The sequence below is a fragment of the Ciconia boyciana genome, chromosome 26 (assembly GCF_034638445.1).
Source record: "Ciconia boyciana chromosome 26, ASM3463844v1, whole genome shotgun sequence".
Taxonomy (NCBI): Eukaryota; Metazoa; Chordata; class Aves; order Ciconiiformes; family Ciconiidae; genus Ciconia; species Ciconia boyciana.
Genome location: NC_132959.1, coordinates 1,148,566 through 1,166,628, shown reverse-complemented (window position 1 = coordinate 1,166,628; position 18,063 = coordinate 1,148,566). Strand labels below are relative to the sequence as shown.

Here is an 18,063-nt window from a genome sequence, read left to right as displayed (position 1 = left end):
GTGATCCCTCTGATTATTTATTTGTGTTACTTTGTGGCTCGTTAGGAGAAATTAAGCCAAGGAAAGCACACGAGGGATGGAAGGAAAAGAGTCCAGCCCAGGAACCCCGACTGCTGGATCACAGTGGAGGTCCTAGTCTTGCAAACAGCTTAATCTGTGCTTAATTTCATCACAGGTGTTTGGTTGGGCCAGGCCTGCGCCCGTCGCGTCCTGGAGGACCCAGCCTCGCCTGGCACAATGTCCCCGCTGGTGCCTGAGCCCCGTCACCCTGAGAAGGAAATCCCCAGCACCCGGAGCTTCACCGGTTTTAGTCTGAAGCTGGGACGTGTTTAGTAGCAGCGCTGGGGGCGGAAGGAGACCAAGGTGATGATTTACTCATCTGGTGACTTAGTCACCCCCTAACCCCCGCGCCGAGCCTGGCCGGGTGGCCCAAGCCTGCTCCCCAGGCACGCAAAGATTTTCCTACACGCTTAATTTCACACACCGTGAGTAATCCCGGTACCTCTGGCCCGGGCTCTGCAGAACAGGGTATTTTTTGAAAAAAAAAAAAATGCTTTGCCTGTTCTGCTGTAGGTGAACGGGGGAGCTCACCCGAGGCGGCCTGCTGCTGGGGCACGAAATGCTCCGAGTTGTTCCTTTTCTTTCTTTTTAAAGGCTGGCCTCCCTCTCCTACGACATACTCGGCTGCAGCCGGGATGTGGAGTTTTGGGGATGCCGCTACACTGGTTTTGCACAGGTTTACACTGGTTTTACATGGCTTTGCACTAGTTTTGCATGGTTTTGCACGGCTTCGCACTGGTTTTGCACAGCTTCGCACTGGTTTGCACTGGTTTTGCACAGGTTTGCACTGGTTTTACACGGTTTTACACTGATTTTGCACACGTTTTACACTGGTTTTGCACAGGTTTGCACTGGTTATGCACTGGTTTTGCACGGCTTCGCACTGGTTTGCACTGGGTTTACACGGTTTTCCACTGGTTTTGCATAGGTTTGCACTGCTTTTGCACAAGTTTTGCACGGCTTCGCACTGGTTTTGCACAGGTTTGCACTGGGTTTACACGGTTTTACACTGGTTTTGCATAGGTTTGCACTGCTTTTGCACAAGTTTTGCACGGCTTCGCACTGGTTTTGCACGGCTTCGCACTGGGTTTACACGGTTTTACACTGGTTTTGCATAGGTTTGCACTGCTTTTGCACAAGTTTTGCACGGCTTCGCACTGGTTTTGCACGGCTTCGCACTGGGTTTACACGGTTTTACACTGGTTTTGCATAGGTTTGCATTTCTTTTGCACAAGTTTTACACTGGTTTTGCACAGGTTTTACACGGCTTTACACTGCTTTTGCACAGGTTTTGCACTGGTTTGCACTGGTTTTACACGGTTTTACACTGGACTCCCCCATCTCCAGGGTCGCAGCAGCGAGCTCGTGGCTGGGTGTCCCTCTGCTGTCACGCCGGGGTGGCCGTGTCGCGCTGTGTCCCCGTTCCCCGTGACACATCCACGCGTACTCACCAAGACTGAGCTGAAGGCTCCCACCCCCCCCGCCCCCCAAACACCCACCTGCAGCTGGATTTTTTTTATTATTAATTAGTTTTTTGGGTTGGTTTTTTTTTTTTGCACCACGCCAAGCGTGCCTGCCTCCCTCCACCCCTCGCAGCACACCCACCCCGCCGCTGCCCCTCCTCTCCCCGCTCCCCCGTGGGTGTGGGTGTGCAAGGCAGCGCTGCCGAGCCTCCGAGCGCATCCACCGGGAGGAGGAGGAGGAGGAGGAGGAGGAGGAAGGGGGGGGGGTGGCAGAGGGAGGGAGCAATTGAATTTCAAACACAAACAACCGCATGGGGCACGGACCCTCCGCCGCCGCGCCGCGCCGCTCCTAGCACCGCGGGCCGGGGCCGCCGCCGCCCCCCGCCCCGGGCTCCGCGCCGGGCCCGCCGCGCTGGGGGGCAGGAGAAGCCGTTGGTTCCCTTCCTTCCCCCCCCTTCCCCCTTTTTTTAATTCTTCTTCTTCTTCTTAATTTTTTTTTTTTTTTTGGCTAATCCCTGCTTCCCCGGGTTTTGTCTCCCAAACTTCACACCCCCTCCCCTTTTCCCCTGCCCGTCCCCCCCCCTCCCTCCCCGTTCCCGGGAGGAGCCGCCAGCAAAGATGTCCCGGTCCAACCGGCAGAAGGAATACAAATGCGGGGACCTGGTCTTTGCCAAGATGAAGGGTTACCCACACTGGCCTGCCCGGGTAAGGAACCGGGGACGGAGGGGGGGGAGGCGATGGGACCCACCGGTTCCCCCCCCCCACCCCCGCCTGCTCCCCGTTGCATAACGCCGCAGCCGGTGTCCCGGGGCCGGGCTGCAGCGGGGGGGGCCGTACCGGGGTCAGGCTTCCCCGGTGCAGCGGGGAGAGGGGGGGGGAACTGCCGTTTTTCGGCTGGGTCCAACTTTACCGGCACCTTATGTAAGGCCGGGCCCGGGCCCCGCTCGCCGGGGCGGAAAAGTTGGGGGTTATTCGTTACCGGGGGCTGGGGGAAAGCGGTTTCTGGTTATTTTGTTGGTTTTTAGGGGCATTTAATGTGTTGGAAACAACGTCCCGGGCCCCTTTTGTGCTGTTTCCCTCCGGGGAGGGGGGGGGGGCGGGGAGAGACAGGTTCACGGGTGGGGGCCCGCGTGGGAGTGGGCACCCCCCGGGGGGGGGCAGAGGGATGAAGCCGTGACCTGGGCCGCATCCTGCACCGGAGCACGAGGCCGCCGGGCTGACACCCCTCCCCCCGCCTTCCCCCGGCATCGCCCTGTGGGTCTGGGGGGGATAGGGGGGTCCCGTTCTCGCGTGGGGCCACACCACGACCCCCCCCTCCCCCGCTCCGGCTGCCCCGCTCCATTGGGGTGCCAGCAGCGGGACCCCCGCCAGGCATCGGGGAGGTGGCACGTCGCTCCCGCTCCGTCGACTTGCTGCTCCGCTTCACGGGTGATTTGGGGGAGGGGGGGGTTACCCAAACCCCCCCTCATCCTCCTGGCTTCACCGGTGGGTCCCCGAGCGTGTCCCCCAGGTCCGCGTGGCCTTACCTCTCACCGGGGGGGGACCCCGGGTGCCAAATAGGTGCCAGCGCTCGGCCGAGAGTTTGGCTTTAAAAAAAATCAATATAATCACTGAGGACTTAGGACAGAGTGGGGGGGGGGACACGCGGGGACGGGCGGGGGTGTCAAGGCGGGGTGCCGGACCCGGTGTGTGCCCGACCCACCGCCTCCGCCCGGCTTGCTCACACCGGGACGGCGGTCCTGGGTGCCGTGTAGATGTGTGGGGGTCCCTGAGCATCTGGGGGGGGGTCAGTACTATGAGCCTGGCCCCCCCCCTTGGGATAAAACACCTCGGCCATGCTCGCCGAGAGCCATCGGGGCCTGATCCTTCCCCGGGCAGGCCGGGTGGCTGAGCGGTGGCTCGGCCGGGTGGCCGTGGGGGAAGCTCTGGCTACAGAATACGTCGCTGGTTATTTTTAAGCGCTTGATGATGCAGTTTAAAATTTCCTTGGAGTGTTCCACCCCCCCACACCACCACCCTCCCCGACCAGCCTTGCTGCAAAGGGAGCTGGGCCGCCTGCGAACCCCGAATTAAACCGAAACGGGAAGGAATCGCAAAGCGCAATGGGCTTTAAAGGCCGAGGATTCCCCCCCCCCGCCACCACCACCACCCCATCCCCTCCTCCTTCCCCTCCTCGGGTTTGAATAACTTTTGTTTGGTTTGTAGGGTTCTGGCGGGGAGGCCGGAGAGGGGGTGGGGAGGCGTTCGGATTTGGCACTGGCCTCCCAACGCGCCTTTGAAAGCGGCTTTGCGAGGAGGAGCCAGAGGGATCTCTGGGAGCCCGACGCTCGCTTCCACCACCGCTTCCCTTCTGGGGGGGAAAAACGATGCTCCCCTGACCCCCAATGCGGGACCCGCCGCTTCGGCCTCCTTTACCCGTCACATCCCAGCGGGGTTTGGCCCCAGGTCCCATCGAAAAGCCCCTCTGATGGGTGCCCCCCGTCGTGACGGGGACAAGGGGGTGAAGCCGGGTCGGGGCTTGCGTAGCCTCGTGCCGGGCTGAGCTCCCAGAGACCAAATTAGCGCCTGCGTACGCCGCGCGGGGCCAGGCCCGCTCGGGTTTCACGCCGTGCTCTGCTCCCGGCAGCCGGTTTCACCGCCACCATCGTGGCAGGAACATTTCGGGGTCGCTCGGGCAGGCGGGGAGCAGGTTTTCCCTCGCCCCTTCTGAAAGCAGCGGGAGGTCGGGGCAGGCTGCCCTCCCCGAGCCCGGGAGGATGCTGGGTTAAATGGGGTGGTGGTGGTGGGGGTTTTGGGGTGCTGCTCTGCAGAAGAGGCCGAGCCCCCCTGCCCTCCCGCCGGTGACTAATCCCACGGCGGGCTGGGGTGAAGCAGGCAGGGTTTGCCCGTGACTAATCCGGTGCCGTGATGAAGCGTTACCCGGCCGCACGTGGCGTTCGCTGGGATATTTGTTTCCGACCAGGTGTGGCTGGAGCAGAAAGAAATGGCGAGGGGAGAAATGGAAGCGGAGGGGGGGAAGAGCCCGAGGCACTGCGGGGAGGTGGGGGTTAGTCCCCTGGCCCGTGCTCTGGGGACGGTGCTCGCGGCTCCCCCGGGGAGACGGTGCCTGGCACCGTCCCCCAACACCGGCAGCTCAGCCTCCCCCCCCCCCAGTGGAAACCTCTCCCCGAGAGGGGCAGCACCAAAGAGAGGGGAAACTGAGGCACAAAGGCAGGGAGATGAGTTGCCAGTGCCCGGAGCCGTCCTTTTCCCCTCGCCCCGTCTCCCTGGCCGGATCCGCAGCCCTTCTTCCTTACAGCCCATGACTTATTTATAGCCCACCGGGACGGCGTGGGAGCGCGGCAGCGACCGGTGCACCACGCTGACGGTCCCGGCACCACTGGCATCCCCCTCCCTGAGCATCTCCTGTTCCCGGCACCGGGATTTGGCGGGGGCAGAGGGGAGGTGGAGGGCTCCTCGCTGCCGGGCTGGATCCGGCCGGCCGTACGCTTTGCCGCCGTTTGGAGAAGGAACGGGGTAATTTGCTGCCGGTGGCGGGGGTCCAAGGCTGCCCGGTGCTGGGAGAAGCTCACCGCCACCGGGCTCTGCCCCGGTATCGTGCCACCGAGCTCAGTGCCCGGCCCGTGCTCTGGGATGGGGTCGTAGCGATGTCCCCTGGCTGGGGACGGCCCCGGCTGGGTGCGTGGCTGCGGCCGCGGGGCTCGGGGATGCCCCAGGCCCCCAGCCCGGCTGCGTGTGCCCCCCCTTCCCCCGTGCTTTTTCAGCCATGTGTGACCCACGTGAATTAATTCCATTAATTCTCCCTTCCTGACAGCCGACTCCTCATTGCCACCCTTCGGCCAGCAGTGGGGAAACTGAGGCAGGGGGTGGGTTGCTCCCAGCACCCCGGTGCTGTCGGGGTCCCCCGGGGCCAACGCAGGGTGGGCTGCGCCCAGCCTTGCTCCGCTCACGCTCCGAGGACCGGTTGCAAAGGTCAAGTGCAGAGGCTGGGGACAGAGTCCACGCCGGGGTACGTGCCCGTCCCTCCCCTGCCACGCTCCAGAGCTTTAACCCCCCCTTGCCGGCGAGCGACAGGGATGGACAAACAGACGGCGGACAAACAGACGGCGGTGCCTCGAGCACCGGATGACCGTCACGGGGCAGTTTGGCAGCCGGGTGGGCTGCAAGCCCCTCTCCTTGGGGGGGGTCTCCGGTGGGGTGAGGGGTTTCCAAACACCCCCAGCCCCTTTCCGGCTGCGCTTGCTCCCCGGAACGGTGCGCTTTGGGCAGCGTGAGCCCCACCCCACCCCCCCCCGGGGTTTTCGGAAGGGTTCCCACCCCTGGCGCCTGCCCGCGCTATCGGCGTCCATGCCGGGGTATCTCACCCGCCTCCCCGTATCTCCCCGCACCCCGGCTTCCCCGCCTGCCCCTGCAGATAGCGATGCCGCATCCTTTTCTCCGGGGACGGAGGTTTGGGTGGAGAAGGGGCAGATAAGGGGCTGTCGCGGGGATGGGCTGGGCGGCGGATCCCGGCTGCCATGTGGATCGGCCGTGGCGGAGACGTGAGCTTTCCCCAGTGCTGGGCCCACCGCTTGCCCGTCCCTCGGCCATGCCACGACCTTGGCCAAGGACGGTTCCTGGCGTGGGGATGGGGACGGGCAGAGGTGGGCTCGGGGACCCACAGTGCCATGGGGCAGCCGTCCCTGTCCCCGCTGCCCTCGACGCCGCGTGTGCCGCCTTTCCTCGGGGAAGGAGGTTTTAAAACTAGCTGGGGGAATGGCACAGCCGGGGGGGTCTCCACCGGAGTCCCGGCACCGTGAGGGGCTCAGGGGACCGTGTCCTCGCCCGGGGGGCTCCAGGGCTGGCAGGGCCTTTGCCGCATCATCCCGGGAGCGACCTGCGGAAGCGTGGCCTGCAGAGAAGCATCCCCATGGTGGGGTCGGGCTGGCCGGCCGCCCCCCTGTCTCATATTTTATCCTCTGGCAGGGATGGAGCCGCTGCTGCCGCGGCGGTGGTGGCTCAGGTGGGCGAGCGCCGGGAGCTGCGGGCAAGCAGGGGTCTCGCCGGGGCGTGGTGGCCAGTGCGAGGGCGAGACCGACCTTTGCACCGCCAGAGACCGTGCCCGCTCGCCCCGTCCCTGCTCCTGAAATGCCTCCGTGCAGCTGGGGGAGCCGGACAGGGGAAGCGGGGGGCTTTGGGGCAGGACGGCAGTGCCGGGAGCGCCGGGACGCTGGGTTGAGGCACGTCACCGATCCCAAAGCACACCCTGGATCCGGGAGGAGGGATGCAGGAGGACAGCCTGCATGCCCCAAACGACATTTGGGCAGTGGGGATGGCGCGGAGGCACATCCCACCCAGGTCGAGCTCTCTGGGAGCGGGGACCGTGCAGGGGACCTCGCCCCGCCTGCCCACCGTGTGCCGGTGCCTGCACGGAGCCCCTTGCCGGCATCCCATCCCACCCGGCTGTCCCTGGGGCCGTGCCGGCATCGCCGCCCGGCACAATGGCATGCGTTAGTTGGTGGATGTCAGGGAATGAAGCTGCACGGTATTCCCGGCTCTGGGAATGAAACCGGGAGAAACCCTTGGCCAGGTTGGCCCTTGAGCATCGCATTTGAGACGGGTCGGTGACACGGGGGAGGAAGGGGGGGAAAAAAAAAACCCTGGTGGCAGCCCTGCCGCCGGCACCCCAGCTCTGCGCTGACCCGGCCGGCTGGGGAAACTGAGGCTGGGCGAGCTGGGGGGTGGCAGTGACTTAGCAAAGGTCGTATCGTGAATCAGCAGCGCGCTGGGAATGGAACCCAGCACCCCAGCCGCCGGTGCTGGCACCCACCCCGAGACCCCCGCCCGCATCCTCCGTCGGCTCCTTCCACCTCCCTTTGAGGCTTTCTCCGGGAATTTATGGCTGCGCTCCTCGCGCTGGCTGGAGCGGAGGGGGGGTTATTTTTAGACGCTATAAAAAGCAGCCGGAGTCGCTTTCGCTCTGTTCCCGCGTGGCGCCTCGGGAATATTCACGCTCGGTGAAACGGCACCTGCCAGCGGGGTCGGCGCCGGCTGCTCGCGGACCACCACGGTCCTCGCCGTGCCGTCCTCGCAGCCGGTGACCATGTTTCGGTTGGCGGGGGGGGGTCCCAAAAGCAGGACACCTCCTGGTTTTCCCCCCACACAGACATCCCCACGCCCCGACCCAGGGCTGGAGGCGATGCCTCTGGCTTCACCGGCGCCACCGGCACGCCTCTCGCGCGAATTTGCTGAGGTAAATATGTCTGAGCCAGTCTAGACAAGAGCTTAGGGCAGCCGCTCCTCGGCCGTCCCCACGGGCTGGGAGAAGGGGAGCCCCCCCCGCTGACCCCGCACCGGTGGGCACAGCCACTCGTTTTATAAACCGCTCTTCTTGCCCGCGGTGCCGCTGACCGGTGGGTGAATTCCCAAGGAATAATGTTTTCTTCCCTCCCCGGGCTGTGTCGGTCGGTCGGATGCGGCGTGCCCGACACCCGTGTCCCAGCCGGTGGGTGACGTCCCGCTGTCAGGGGGAGCCGGGGCTCTCCCCCTCCCCGATTCTCACCCCGTCCTTTGTATCGCACAGATTGACGAGATGCCGGAAGCTGCAGTAAAATCCTCCTCCAATAAATACCAAGTCTTCTTCTTTGGGACCCACGAAACGTGAGTGGGGCCCCGGCGTGCGCGGGAGACGGGGCCGAGGGGGGCACTGACGGATCGACCCCCTCCGTGGGGCAGCGCTGCCAACGTCCCTGGGGGTTTTGGGGAGAGGCAAGACCCCCCCCCCGGCTGCCATCCCTCACTGCTTCCCCCCCCCTCCGAGCAGGGCATTCCTGGGGCCCAAAGACCTCTTCCCCTATGAAGAATGCAAGGAGAAGTTTGGGAAACCCAACAAACGGAAAGGGTTCAGCGAAGGTTTGTGGGAGATCGAGAACAACCCCACCGTCAAAGCCTCCGGCTACCAGGTGGGTCGCAAGCCGGGGGGGCTCCCGGCACCTCGCGTCCCCCTCCAGCTGCCTCCTTCCCCCCGTTCCGCCTTCCCGGGTCCCCCCTCTGTAAGTCCCCCGTGTCCCCTCCAGCCCACCCAGAAGAAGACCTGCCCCGAGGACGCCGAGCCGGAGCGGGAGCCGGAGGGCGACGGGGAGAAGAAGGGCAACGCGGAGGGCAGCAGCGACGAGGAGGGGAAGCTGGTGATCGACGAGCAGTCCAAGGAGAAGAACGAGAAAGCCGGGATCAAGAGGAAAGCGGAAGATGCTTTGGAGGTAGGGGGATGTTGGGGACGGGGATGCGGGCGAGGGGGGGTCCGGGGCTGGGCTGAGCTGAGCTCCCCCCCCGCCCAGGACTCCCCCAAACGTACCAAGGAGGCGGAGGGGCAGGAAGGGGAGAAGAAGGTAGACAACGAAGAGGCTCCCAAGGAGGAGCCGAAACCCAACCCGGCCGAAGGGGAGAAGGAGAAGAACAGCGACGCCGCCAGCGTGCCGGACGCCAACGAAGCCAAGCAGGAGAGCAAGGAGAAGGCGGGCACAGAGGAGGTCAGAGACCACAAGGAGAGGTGAGGGTGGTGCGGTGACCCCCATCCCCAACAGCCGGGCTCCTCCCTGCCCACCCTGGGCACGGGGGAACGTCCCCGGTGGCGCGGGTCCCGGTACCGCGGGGTCCGTGACCGAGCGCTCGGGTCTCTTCTTGGCTCCCGCAGCCTGTAGCGGCCTCCCCGGCGAGCTGATCTTCCCGCCTGCCCCTTCCCCGCTGGGCTCCCTGGGTGCTGCCCCATCTCGCCCTCGTCGGCTCGTCGCGTCCGCAGCTCCGGACAAGAGAAACAAACCGAAAATGAAATTTAAAAAAAAAAAAAAAAAAGAGAGAGAGAGAGAAATGAAGAGAAACCCGGTAACACAAACCCCTGAACCGACCCGCATCTCCCGGCCCCGCCGTCGCGGGGCGCATGCTTTGTATTAGTGATTTCTAGGGGGCTGATCAGTTGATTTGAAATAAAAGCGATTCATGCCTTTTTAAAGCGCTTCCGCCGGCGTCTCCGTGCCAAGAGGTCGGCCCCTTCCCACCGTGCTGGCGATTTCGGGCCCCTTTGGGCTGCCCTAACCCCGCAGCGTGTGGGGGGGCCGCTGCCGGAGAGGGGCTCCAGCTTCCCCCCGGCAGCTCCAGTTTGTTTTTTCGGTGCCGGAGAGGGGTTCAGAAGGAAATGCAGAAAGGGATCGGAGCAAACAGGGACCTGCGGGCTGTTTGGGGGAGAGAAGTGGTTGAAAGAGGGAAAGGAAAGAGGCGGGGGGGAGGTTTTTGAGGGGGACACGTTTAATAAAATAGGAAAATTCTGCAGGAAAGCAATGGTGAGAGGCCGGGACAAGGGGCCGTTTCGGCCGGGGCTTCGCTGTGCCCTGGCTCGTTACGGAGCTGCGCCTCCATCGCGTCCCTGCGGCGGGACGGGCTCGGGGAGGAGCCGGGGACCCCCCCCTTCCCGGGGGGCGGCAGCGCCTTGGCCCCCAGGATGAGCCCCGAGCAGGGCCGGCAGCTCCCGCAGCAGAAAATGGAGCCCTGGCCGGCTGCCAGCCCCGCCGCGGGACTACAGCTCCCAGCTGCCCGGGCTGGGGCGGGCGCTGCCACCGAGAGGCCTGGCCCGGTCACGGGGAACCCTCGCCCGCCAGCCCCCGGCCCTGGGGAGCGCCCAGGCCTCGGGGAGCCGCCTCGGGGCCCCGGCGCGGGAAGGTGCAGGGCCGAGCCCGGGCGGGAGCAGGGGGAGGCAATGGGGGGGGGGGGAGGCGTGAGGGGCCGCCCCACAGCTCGGCTCCGCGCCCCGGCCCGGCTCCCCGCGCCCCGAGGCCGGCCCAGGCCCAGGCCCGACGGGGGAGGCTGGGAGGTGTGGAGGGGGGCGGGGACTACGGCTCCCGACGTGCCGCGCGGCTCCCGGCGTGCCCCGCGCCCTCCTCTTTAACCCGCCGGCCGCCGCTCCCAGGGTGCAGCGCGCCAGAGAGCGCGACCGCGGACTACAGCTCCCGGCATGCCTTGCGGCCGCGCCCGGCGGGACTACGCGTCCCGGCGTGCACCGCGCCGCTCCCCCCGCCCGGCGAGAGCCGCGGGAGAGGCTGAGGTGAGCGGGGGGGCCCTGCCGGACCCCGGTCCCTTTGGGGGGGCTCAGCGGGACGGCTGGGTCCCCTTTGGGGGTTGGGGGGTCACTACAGGATGCCTTGGTCCCCTTTGAGGGTTAGGGGGCTCTGCAGGATTCCTGGGTCCCCTTTTTGGGGGTGGGGGTGTCTCTGCAGGACACCTAGGTCCCCTTTGAGGCGGGGGGCTCTGCACGGTGGCTGGGTCCCCTTTGGGGGGTGTGGGGGACTCTGCGGGATGCCTGGGTCCCCTTTGAGGGGTGGGGGGCTCTGCATGACGCCTGGGTCCCCTTTGGAGGGGTGAGGTGCTCTACGGGATGCCTGGGTCCCCTTGAAGGGTTGGGGGGTCTCTGCGGGATGCCTGGGTCCCCTTTGGGGGGGTTGGGGGCTCTGCGGGATGCCTGGGTCCCCTTTGAGGGGTGGGGGGGCCCTGCAGGACACCTGGGTCCCCTTGAAGGGTTGGGGGGGGTCTCTGCGGGATGCCTGGGTCCCCTTTGGGGGGGTTGGGGGCTCTGCGGGGTGCCTGGGTCCCCTTTGAGGGTTGGGGGGGTCTCTGCAGGACACCTGGGTCCCCTTTGGGGGGTTGGGGGTCTCTGCGGGATGCCTGGGTCATCCCCCCCCCAGCTCATCCGAGGCACGTCACCCCGGGGAGCACGAGGTGGGGTCCCGGCAGGGCCCCCTGTCCCGCCGCCCCCCCCAGCCCCTGCGGCACCATGCGCCTCTCGGCCCTGCTGTGCGCGGGGCGGCTGCGGTTGCCCCCCGGTTACCGGCACGGCACGTGGCGCCCCGACACCACCGCCGCCCAGCACCGCAACCCCCCGGGATTGCGCCGCCGCAAGATCTTCGTGGAGCCCATCGCCAGGGAGGACTGGAAGGTGTTTCGGGGTGACACGGTGAGTCTCCCCCCTCCCCAGGCCCCCCTCCGCCACCCCCAGGATGGCGACTGGGCTGGGGGGGGCCACCCTGACCCCCTCCCTCCGCCGCAGGTCCAGGTCATGGCCGGGAAGGACGCGGGGAAGCAGGGGATGGTCACCCAGGTCGTGCGAGCCCGCAACTGGGTTGTGGTGGAAGGGCTGAACACGGTGAGGCTGGAGCCGGTGAAGTGGGGGGGGGGGGGAGCTGCCGGGGCGGGGGACACCGGCTCTCGGTAACCCCGTCCCGTCACAGCACTACCGCTACGTCAACCGAACCGCCAAGTACGCCGGGACCTACATCGCCAGCGAGGCACCGCTGCTGCTCAACCAGATCTCCCTCGTGGACCCCGAGGACCGGTAACGGCTGTGGTGGAGGGGAGTGAGGGGGGCCCACTGTGGGCCCCCCCGGAGTCCTGTCCCCCCCCCTCCCCAAATGCTCTCTGCCGGCAGGAAGCCGACGGAGGTGGAATGGCGGTACACGGAGGAGGGCGAGCGGGTCCGCGTCTCCCTGCGCAGCGGCCGGATCATCCCCTTGCCCCTGCGGCAGCGCCGGGACGGGATCGTCCCCGAGCAGTGGATCGGTGAGTGGGGACGGGGACGGGGGGGCTGCCGGCCCCCCGGGGGGGGGAACGCGGGTCCCCCCGAGGGGCTCAGCACCGTCCCTTCGGCTGCACGCAGATGGCCCAAAGGACACGGCGGTGGAGGACGCGCTGGACAAGACGTACCTGCCGTCGCTGAAGACCTTCGAGGAGGAGATCATGGACGCCATGGGGATCGTGGAGACGCGCAGGGCCAAGAAATCCTACTGGTATTAACTGGTGGGGGACGGGGGGGGAACCCAAACCCCCCGGGTCCGGCGTCTGCAATAAAGACGCCCCTTTATTTTCCCCGTTTGCGGCGCGTGGTGGTTTCGGCGCAGCCCCCGACTCGCTCACGCCAAGCTCTGGGGTTGTACAAAGCCCGGTTTTATTGTGGTTCGCGCCCGGCACCGGGAGCCGGGGGGCTCTGCCCCTCTCCGGGGGGCTCTGCCGTCCCCGTGTCCTCGTCCTCGCTGCTGTCCTCGTCCAGGCCCGACAGCACCGCGCCCAGGGGGGTCCGCGCGGCCACCAGCACCAGGTTGCGCGGGGAGAACCGGGGATCGAAGAGGGGAACGAGGGCGCACTGGAAACCTACGGGGAGAGGGAGGGTCGGTACCGGCCCCGGCAGCGCCGCCGTCCCCTCCCCGCCGCCGCCGCCCCGGCACCCACCTCGCTCCCGCAGGTAGAGCAAGCGGTCGAGGAGGATGAGGGTCTCCACCAGTGGAGCCAGCAGCAGGGTGAGGCTGAAGAAAGCCACCACCTTGTGCTGCTGCTCCAGCATGGCCCCAACGGCCTCCGAGTCCAGCGGGACGGTGGCCGGATCCAGCCCGACGCGGGGCAGCCCCAGGCGGGCGTACCTGCGGGCTAACATCACCCAGGGGGCAAAGAGGGGGGACAGAAAGGGGGTGTCGTGTCCCCCCCACCCCCCCAAACTCACTGGGGGAAGCTGAGGGCGTGCGCTTTCTTCACCGTCTGCACCCCCGGGCGTTTCTTGCTGGGGTCGGCCGCCCGGATGAGGGTCTCGAGGACGGCGCGGTAGCAGTGGGCGCGCAGGCAGCCGCTCTCCCCGTCCAACCGCCCCGCGTACTCCTCCAGCGCGTGGCAAGCGGCTTCCCGCGCCCGGTAAGAGAGCTCGTGGCCCGGTAACCCGGCTACCCAAGCGCTCAGGGGGTAGCCAGGAGGGCAACCGGGAGGCTGCGGGAGGGTGGATAGCTTCATGTAGCAGCAGGCCACCGAGGCCACGGCGGCCACGGCGGGGCTGCGGGCGAAATGGCGCAGCAGGGCCGGGCTGAGGTCCCCGCAGGCGTGCAGCCCCGTCACCAGCACCCGCTCCCCCGCCTCGCACCCCCCCGCACCCCCCAACGGGTTCCTGGCAGCGGGGCCCGGCCCCGGAGGGTCGGGGGGCAACAGGAACTCCCCCCAGGGAGCCCCGGGGTCCAGGCGGCCGGCCACGTGGCGCGGAGCCCGGGGGGTGAGGGGACAGGGGGGGCGGCGGGGGGGGGTCCGGCGGCTCTCGTTTCCCGGCACCCCCCTTTTCCCCAGCTCCCGCAGCAGCTCCCGGTCGAAGCGCTCCGCCGTGCCGGCCAGGCGGCCGTCGCCCTCCACCGCCGTGACGGACAAGCCGAGGCCGAAGGCCAGGAAGCGCGAGAGGTGGCCCTGGGGGGGGGACACGGGCTCAGCTGGGGGGGGTGGCGTGACATTGTCACACCCCCCCAGGGCCTCCCCGTCCCCCCCTGCTCCTACCTGCCCCGCTCCGACGTCCACCACGCGGTCGCAGCCGGTGGCCTGGCTCAGCCGCCGCAGCAGCTGCGGGGAGAGGAGGATTTGGGGGGGCTGTGGGGGTTTGGGGGGCTGCGGGGGGGGGGCGGCACCCACCTTCCCCAGGCGCCGGATCTCGTGCTGCTTTTTGGGCTTGACGTGGCGGCGCAGCAGGGGGTGCAGGCGGGCGCTCTGGCAGGGGGGACGCGGGGTCCCCCCCGAGCACCCCCGGGGGAAGGCGAGGGCCCGGGCGGCGGCGGCGAAGGCCAGGAGGGAGAGAGGCCAGGTGGCCCCCGGGCTACCCCGGCCCCCCAGGAGCGTGGCTAGCTGCGGGGGGGCGGCGGTGGCCAGGGCGGCCTGCCAGGGCGGGGGGAGCCGGGCCCAGAGCCCCTCGGCGAAGAAGTCCTGTGGGGAGAGGGGGTGAGCTGCCGGGGGCCGCGGGGGGCCGGGGGGGCCGCGCGTGGGGACACTCACGATGACGTAGGCGTCGAGGAGGGGCCGGTAGAGCGTCAGGAGGCGGATGATGTCGGCCGCTCGCTGCCGCTCCCGCTGCAGGGCGGGGTCGGGGGGGGCCGCCATGGCGGCGGCTGGGGGCGGCCGGGGCGTCGTCAGCCCTGGCGCTCTGACATCACCCCGGGGCGCGGCCCCTGGGGCTGTGATGTCGCCCCCAGGATGCCACCCCCCTCCTCTGGCTGTGACCTCACAGGGCTGTCGCATCATCAGGCTGTGATGTCGCGCAAGCGGCCGTGACATCAGCAGGCCGCGATGTCACCCGAGGGCGCGGTCCCCCTTCCCACAGCCATGATGTCGCCGGGCTGTGACATCACCCAGTGAGGCACCCCCTGCAGCCATGACATCACCAGGTCATGCCATCACCCAGGAATGCAATTCGCCCCCCTCCCGCGGCCATGACATCACCAGGCCATGGCATCACCCAGGGACACAATCCGCCCTCCTGCAGCCGTGACGTCACCGGGCCATGACATCACCCAGGGCGGCGCCCCCTGCGGCCGTGACATCACCAGGCAGCTCGAACAACCCTCCCGACGCCCCCCGCTGGGCAGCGCCGGCGAGCTGTGACGTCGCGCCAGGCCCTGCCATCGCTCTGACGTCACCCGAGACGTCAGCACCCCCAGCCCGCCCAGGCCATAGAGCCGCCCCGCCCGGCGGGCCAGAGCGGCCCCACGCGCCACTCACCGCCCGGCCCCGCCGAGTTCCCGCCGCAGCGCCGCGCATGCGCACTCGGCCGCGCGGCGCTCAGGGAGCATGCGCGGCGCCGGAGCCACCCTCCGGGGCGCAGGCGTATCGCATCACTACCGCCCGGGGCCGGGCGGCGCGCATGCGCGCTAGCGGCGGGCGCCGCTCCGCGCCGGCCACGCGCCGCTCCGCCGCGGCGGCAGCTTCCGCTTCCGGGGCGCGGAGGTGAGGGGGGGCGGGGGCGACGGGGCCGTGGCGGGGTGGGGGGGCCGGCGGCGGGGCCGGGGCCTTGGGGGGTGGGGGGAAATCGGTGCTGGGGGGAGACCCCGGTGCTGAGCTGCCTCTCCCCGCCGCAGGCAGGACCGGCCCGGCCGGCTGGGGGCTGTCGCGGGCCCCCCCCCGCCCCGCCGCCGCCGGGGTCCGCCATGGCGGATTTGATCCTCAACGTGGACTTCGCCGCCTCCGAGCGCCCCAGGAAGAAGGAAAGCGGCAACCGAAAGCACAAGCGGTTCCTGCAGCGGCGGCGGGCGCTGGAGCGGCGGGGCGTGCTGAAGCAGAAGCAGCTACCGGCGGCCCAGCCGCCGCCGCCGCCCGGGAGCGGCTGCCAGAAGAAGCCGGGCCCCAGGGGCAGGAGGAGCAAGAAGCAGGGGGCGGCGGACGCGGCCGGGAGCGGCCCGGAGAAACCGAACTCCGTCCGGCCCCGGCCGTGCCCCGAAGCGAACGGTGCCGCGTCCATCGCGCAGAACGGCTCCGAAGAGACGAGGTTTCCCTCGAAGCCGAAGACGGCGGCCCGAGGCAGGGCTAAGGGAAACCAAAAAGCCCCCGGCTTCCCCCCGCAGCCCGGCAAACTGGTGGCCATAGACTGTGAGATGGTGGGCACGGGGCCCGGCGGGCGCACCAGCGACCTGGCCCGCTGCAGCATCGTGGGCTACCAGGGCGACGTCGTGTACGACCAGTACATCCGCCCCGCCGCCCCCATCGTGGACTACCGCACCCGCTGGAGCGGCATTCGGCGGCAGCACATGGTGAACGCCGTCCCCTTCAGCAAGGCCCAGCGAGAGGTGCGCTCCCCACGCCGCCCTCGCTTACGTTTCTGGGGGCGATGCGGGGGGCGTGCGCGTAGGGGGGAGACGCAGACGAGGCCGGGCTCTTCGTCTCGTGGGTTTTCCGGGCCGTTCGTGGGGTTTGGCAGGCTGCGGGGACTCGTCCGTGCTGCCTGCGTCCCCGCCTGGCCTCTGCAGCGGAGGCAGCGTCTCCCCACGCCACTCCCGTTCTCTTCGCACCGACCTGCTTCTCCCCACCGGCAGCGGGGCAGCCCCACGTCGCTGGGCGTGAGCAGCGTGCTGCTGCGGGGCAGAAACCTCCGGCAGAGCGTGGAACAGGGCTGCCGGGTGTCTTAAACCCCCTCCTTTCATCCTCTTCCCTCCTCAGATCCTGCGCATCCTTTCTGGCAAGATCGTGGTGGGCCACGCCATCTACAACGACTTCAAGGCGCTCAAGTACTTCCACCCCAAAGCGCTCACCCGGGACACGTCCAAAATCCCCTTGCTGAACCGAAAGGGCGGCTTCCCCGAGAACATCGCCATCTCCCTGAAGCGTCTCACCAAAGAGCTGCTGCACAAAGACATCCAGGTAGCTCGGCCGGATTCTCCTCCCCGATCTCGGCGGCCGCCACAGGGTGCCGCTGCGAGGCTGCTGCCTCAGCCGGGAGCTCCCCGCGCTCCCCCAAGAGCTGGGGGAGCGGCGTGGGGACCCCCCCTGTGCCTCACTGGGGTGGCAGGAGGGGGGAGGTCCGTCCCCGGGGAAAGATTGGGGTTTCGCACACCCTCCTGAGGTCGTCGCGCCCCGAGTTCGGCCGCTGCTGCCGGTCAGCCCCGTACCTCAGTTTCCCTTTCCCTGGAAGCCAGACCACAGGAGGAGGGACCCCCTCAGCGCAGCATTGGGGCGGGGGGGTTTTCCCCGCTCGGGCTGTGCCCGCACCCTGACTCTGTCCCCAACAGGTCGGGAAGAGCGGCCACTCCTCGGTGGAGGACGCCCGAGCCACCATGGAGCTCTACAAGGTGGTGGAGGCGGAGTGGGAGCAACACCTGATGCTGAACCCCGAGCAGGAGTGATGGCCCCCCCCAGCCCGGTCCTGCACCCCACGAGGTGCCTGGAGCCCGCGGGGAGGAATGGCGAGCGCCGAGGAGCCGCTCCGTCCGTCCGGGCGAGGTAGCGGGGACGGACAGACGGTGGGAGTGTGGAGCCAGGCGCGACCGTCCCTCGTCCCCGTGCCTGCGACGTGCCTTGTTACGCCGCTGCTGTTTCGCTCCGTCCTCCCCCAGGGTCACGGGGGAGAGCTGGGGCCAGCCTGTGCCTTCCAAGGGGGGGGTCTCTCGGGTCCTGCGCCCCCCCCCAAACAGCTCGGTGCTGCCGGAGGTGCCGATAACACGGCGGGGCCCAAGCCGGAGCGGGGCTGCGGGTCCGGGTGTGGCGTTGGGGCTCTGCTCGAGTGCAGACCCAGTCCCCGGGGCAGTCGGTGCCCGGGGCGGGCTCCTTCCCCTCCCGGTTCTTCCCATATTGCAAAACTACCTCTGACGAGGACAGGAACCGCCGAAGGGCTCCGGGCCGTGGCAGGGCCGTGGCAGGGCTGCGGCAGGGCTGCGGCAGGGGCGTGGGAGCGGGCAGCGCCCGGCAAGCGGGAAACAGATCCTGCCAGAAAGTCCCCGCTCCTATTTCGGAGCTGCTCTCCCTCCCTCCCTCCCTCGATGATTTGGGTGCCATCTTCCTCGTTGCGTAAGTGCTGCTGCGAGCGCGGGGGCCGGGACGAGCCCGGGCACGGCGTGGGGGGGACACCGGTGTCACCCCGTCCGCCTGCGCCGTGCCGCCCCGCGCTCCACCCGGGGACGCCGTGTCCTTCGCAGATGCCTCCGAACACCGACGTGCGGTTGTTCCCTGAACTCTTGAACGTGCCCCGAGTTCTCGGTCTGCCCCGGGGGGGGGCGGGGGGGCGAGGGGCTGCTTTGAA

At 68.3% G+C, this 18,063-nt stretch overlaps 4 protein-coding genes across 7 annotated transcripts; 3 read left to right on the top strand and 1 right to left on the bottom strand.

Annotated features, from left to right (window-relative positions):
- Positions 1–1,800: 1,800 nt before the first annotated feature.
- On the top strand, positions 1,801–9,510 carry HDGF (heparin binding growth factor). The gene is made up of 6 exons (XM_072846886.1): positions 1,801–2,228; positions 8,086–8,162; positions 8,326–8,464; positions 8,579–8,761; positions 8,840–9,051; positions 9,196–9,510. Exons 1-6 carry the CDS (start codon positions 2,142–2,144, stop codon positions 9,200–9,202), a joined length of 705 nt encoding a protein of 234 aa, XP_072702987.1. The 5' UTR covers positions 1,801–2,141; the 3' UTR covers positions 9,203–9,510.
- A 951-nt stretch (positions 9,511–10,461) lies between these two features.
- On the top strand, positions 10,462–12,410 carry MRPL24 (mitochondrial ribosomal protein L24). The gene is made up of 6 exons (XM_072846883.1): positions 10,462–10,596; positions 11,310–11,502; positions 11,596–11,691; positions 11,777–11,880; positions 11,974–12,104; positions 12,202–12,410. Exons 2-6 carry the CDS (start codon positions 11,323–11,325, stop codon positions 12,336–12,338), a joined length of 648 nt encoding a protein of 215 aa, XP_072702984.1. The 5' UTR covers positions 10,462–10,596; positions 11,310–11,322; the 3' UTR covers positions 12,339–12,410.
- An 8-nt stretch (positions 12,411–12,418) lies between these two features.
- METTL25B (methyltransferase like 25B) lies at positions 12,419–15,213 on the bottom strand. Of its 3 annotated transcripts, XM_072846875.1 has the most exons (7): positions 15,057–15,207; positions 14,334–14,701; positions 13,977–14,264; positions 13,845–13,907; positions 13,039–13,757; positions 12,771–12,958; positions 12,446–12,692 (listed from the first exon to the last, which is right to left on the bottom strand). In XM_072846875.1, exons 2-7 carry the CDS (start codon positions 14,610–14,612, stop codon positions 12,490–12,492), a joined length of 1,740 nt encoding a protein of 579 aa, XP_072702976.1. In that variant the 5' UTR covers positions 14,613–14,701; positions 15,057–15,207; the 3' UTR covers positions 12,446–12,489. The 3 variants fall into 3 exon arrangements, with proteins under 3 accessions (XP_072702977.1, XP_072702978.1, XP_072702976.1); XM_072846876.1 differs by lacking the exon at positions 12,771–12,958 and having other exon boundaries at positions 12,419–12,692; positions 15,057–15,208; XM_072846877.1 differs by lacking the exon at positions 14,334–14,701 and having other exon boundaries at positions 12,441–12,692; positions 15,057–15,213.
- ISG20L2 (interferon stimulated exonuclease gene 20 like 2) lies at positions 15,175–18,063 on the top strand. 2 transcript variants are annotated; one of them, XM_072846885.1, is made up of 4 exons: positions 15,175–15,281; positions 15,413–16,117; positions 16,488–16,688; positions 17,057–18,063. In XM_072846885.1, the coding sequence occupies exons 2-4, from the start codon at positions 15,482–15,484 to the stop codon at positions 17,168–17,170; spliced, it is 951 nt and encodes a 316-aa protein (XP_072702986.1). In that variant the 5' UTR covers positions 15,175–15,281; positions 15,413–15,481; the 3' UTR covers positions 17,171–18,063. The 2 variants fall into 2 exon arrangements, with proteins under 2 accessions (XP_072702986.1, XP_072702985.1); XM_072846884.1 differs by lacking the exon at positions 15,175–15,281 and having other exon boundaries at positions 15,352–16,117; positions 17,057–18,062.

Coding starts and splice junctions, on each gene's coding strand:
- HDGF (XM_072846886.1), top strand. CDS start 2,142: ATGTCCCGGTCCAACCGGCAGAAGGAATACAAATGCGGGGACCTGGTC. Junction 2,229..8,085: donor ACCCACACTGGCCTGCCCGG/GTAAGGAACCGG, acceptor TGTATCGCACAG/ATTGACGAGATGCCGGAAGC. Junction 8,762..8,839: donor AAGCGGAAGATGCTTTGGAG/GTAGGGGGATGT, acceptor CCCCCCGCCCAG/GACTCCCCCAAACGTACCAA.
- MRPL24 (XM_072846883.1), top strand. CDS start 11,323: ATGCGCCTCTCGGCCCTGCTGTGCGCGGGGCGGCTGCGGTTGCCCCCC. Junction 11,503..11,595: donor AGGTGTTTCGGGGTGACACG/GTGAGTCTCCCC, acceptor CCTCCGCCGCAG/GTCCAGGTCATGGCCGGGAA. Junction 11,881..11,973: donor CTCGTGGACCCCGAGGACCG/GTAACGGCTGTG, acceptor CTCTGCCGGCAG/GAAGCCGACGGAGGTGGAAT.
- METTL25B (XM_072846875.1), bottom strand. CDS start 14,612: ATGTCACGGCCGCTTGCGCGACATCACAGCCTGATGATGCGACAGCCC. Junction 13,908..13,976: donor AGATCCGGCGCCTGGGGAAG/GTGGGTGCCGCC, acceptor CTCTCCCCGCAG/CTGCTGCGGCGGCTGAGCCA. Junction 12,693..12,770: donor GCTCTACCTGCGGGAGCGAG/GTGGGTGCCGGG, acceptor CTCTCCCCGTAG/GTTTCCAGTGCGCCCTCGTT.
- ISG20L2 (XM_072846885.1), top strand. CDS start 15,482: ATGGCGGATTTGATCCTCAACGTGGACTTCGCCGCCTCCGAGCGCCCC. Junction 16,118..16,487: donor TCAGCAAGGCCCAGCGAGAG/GTGCGCTCCCCA, acceptor TTCCCTCCTCAG/ATCCTGCGCATCCTTTCTGG. Junction 16,689..17,056: donor TGCTGCACAAAGACATCCAG/GTAGCTCGGCCG, acceptor TGTCCCCAACAG/GTCGGGAAGAGCGGCCACTC.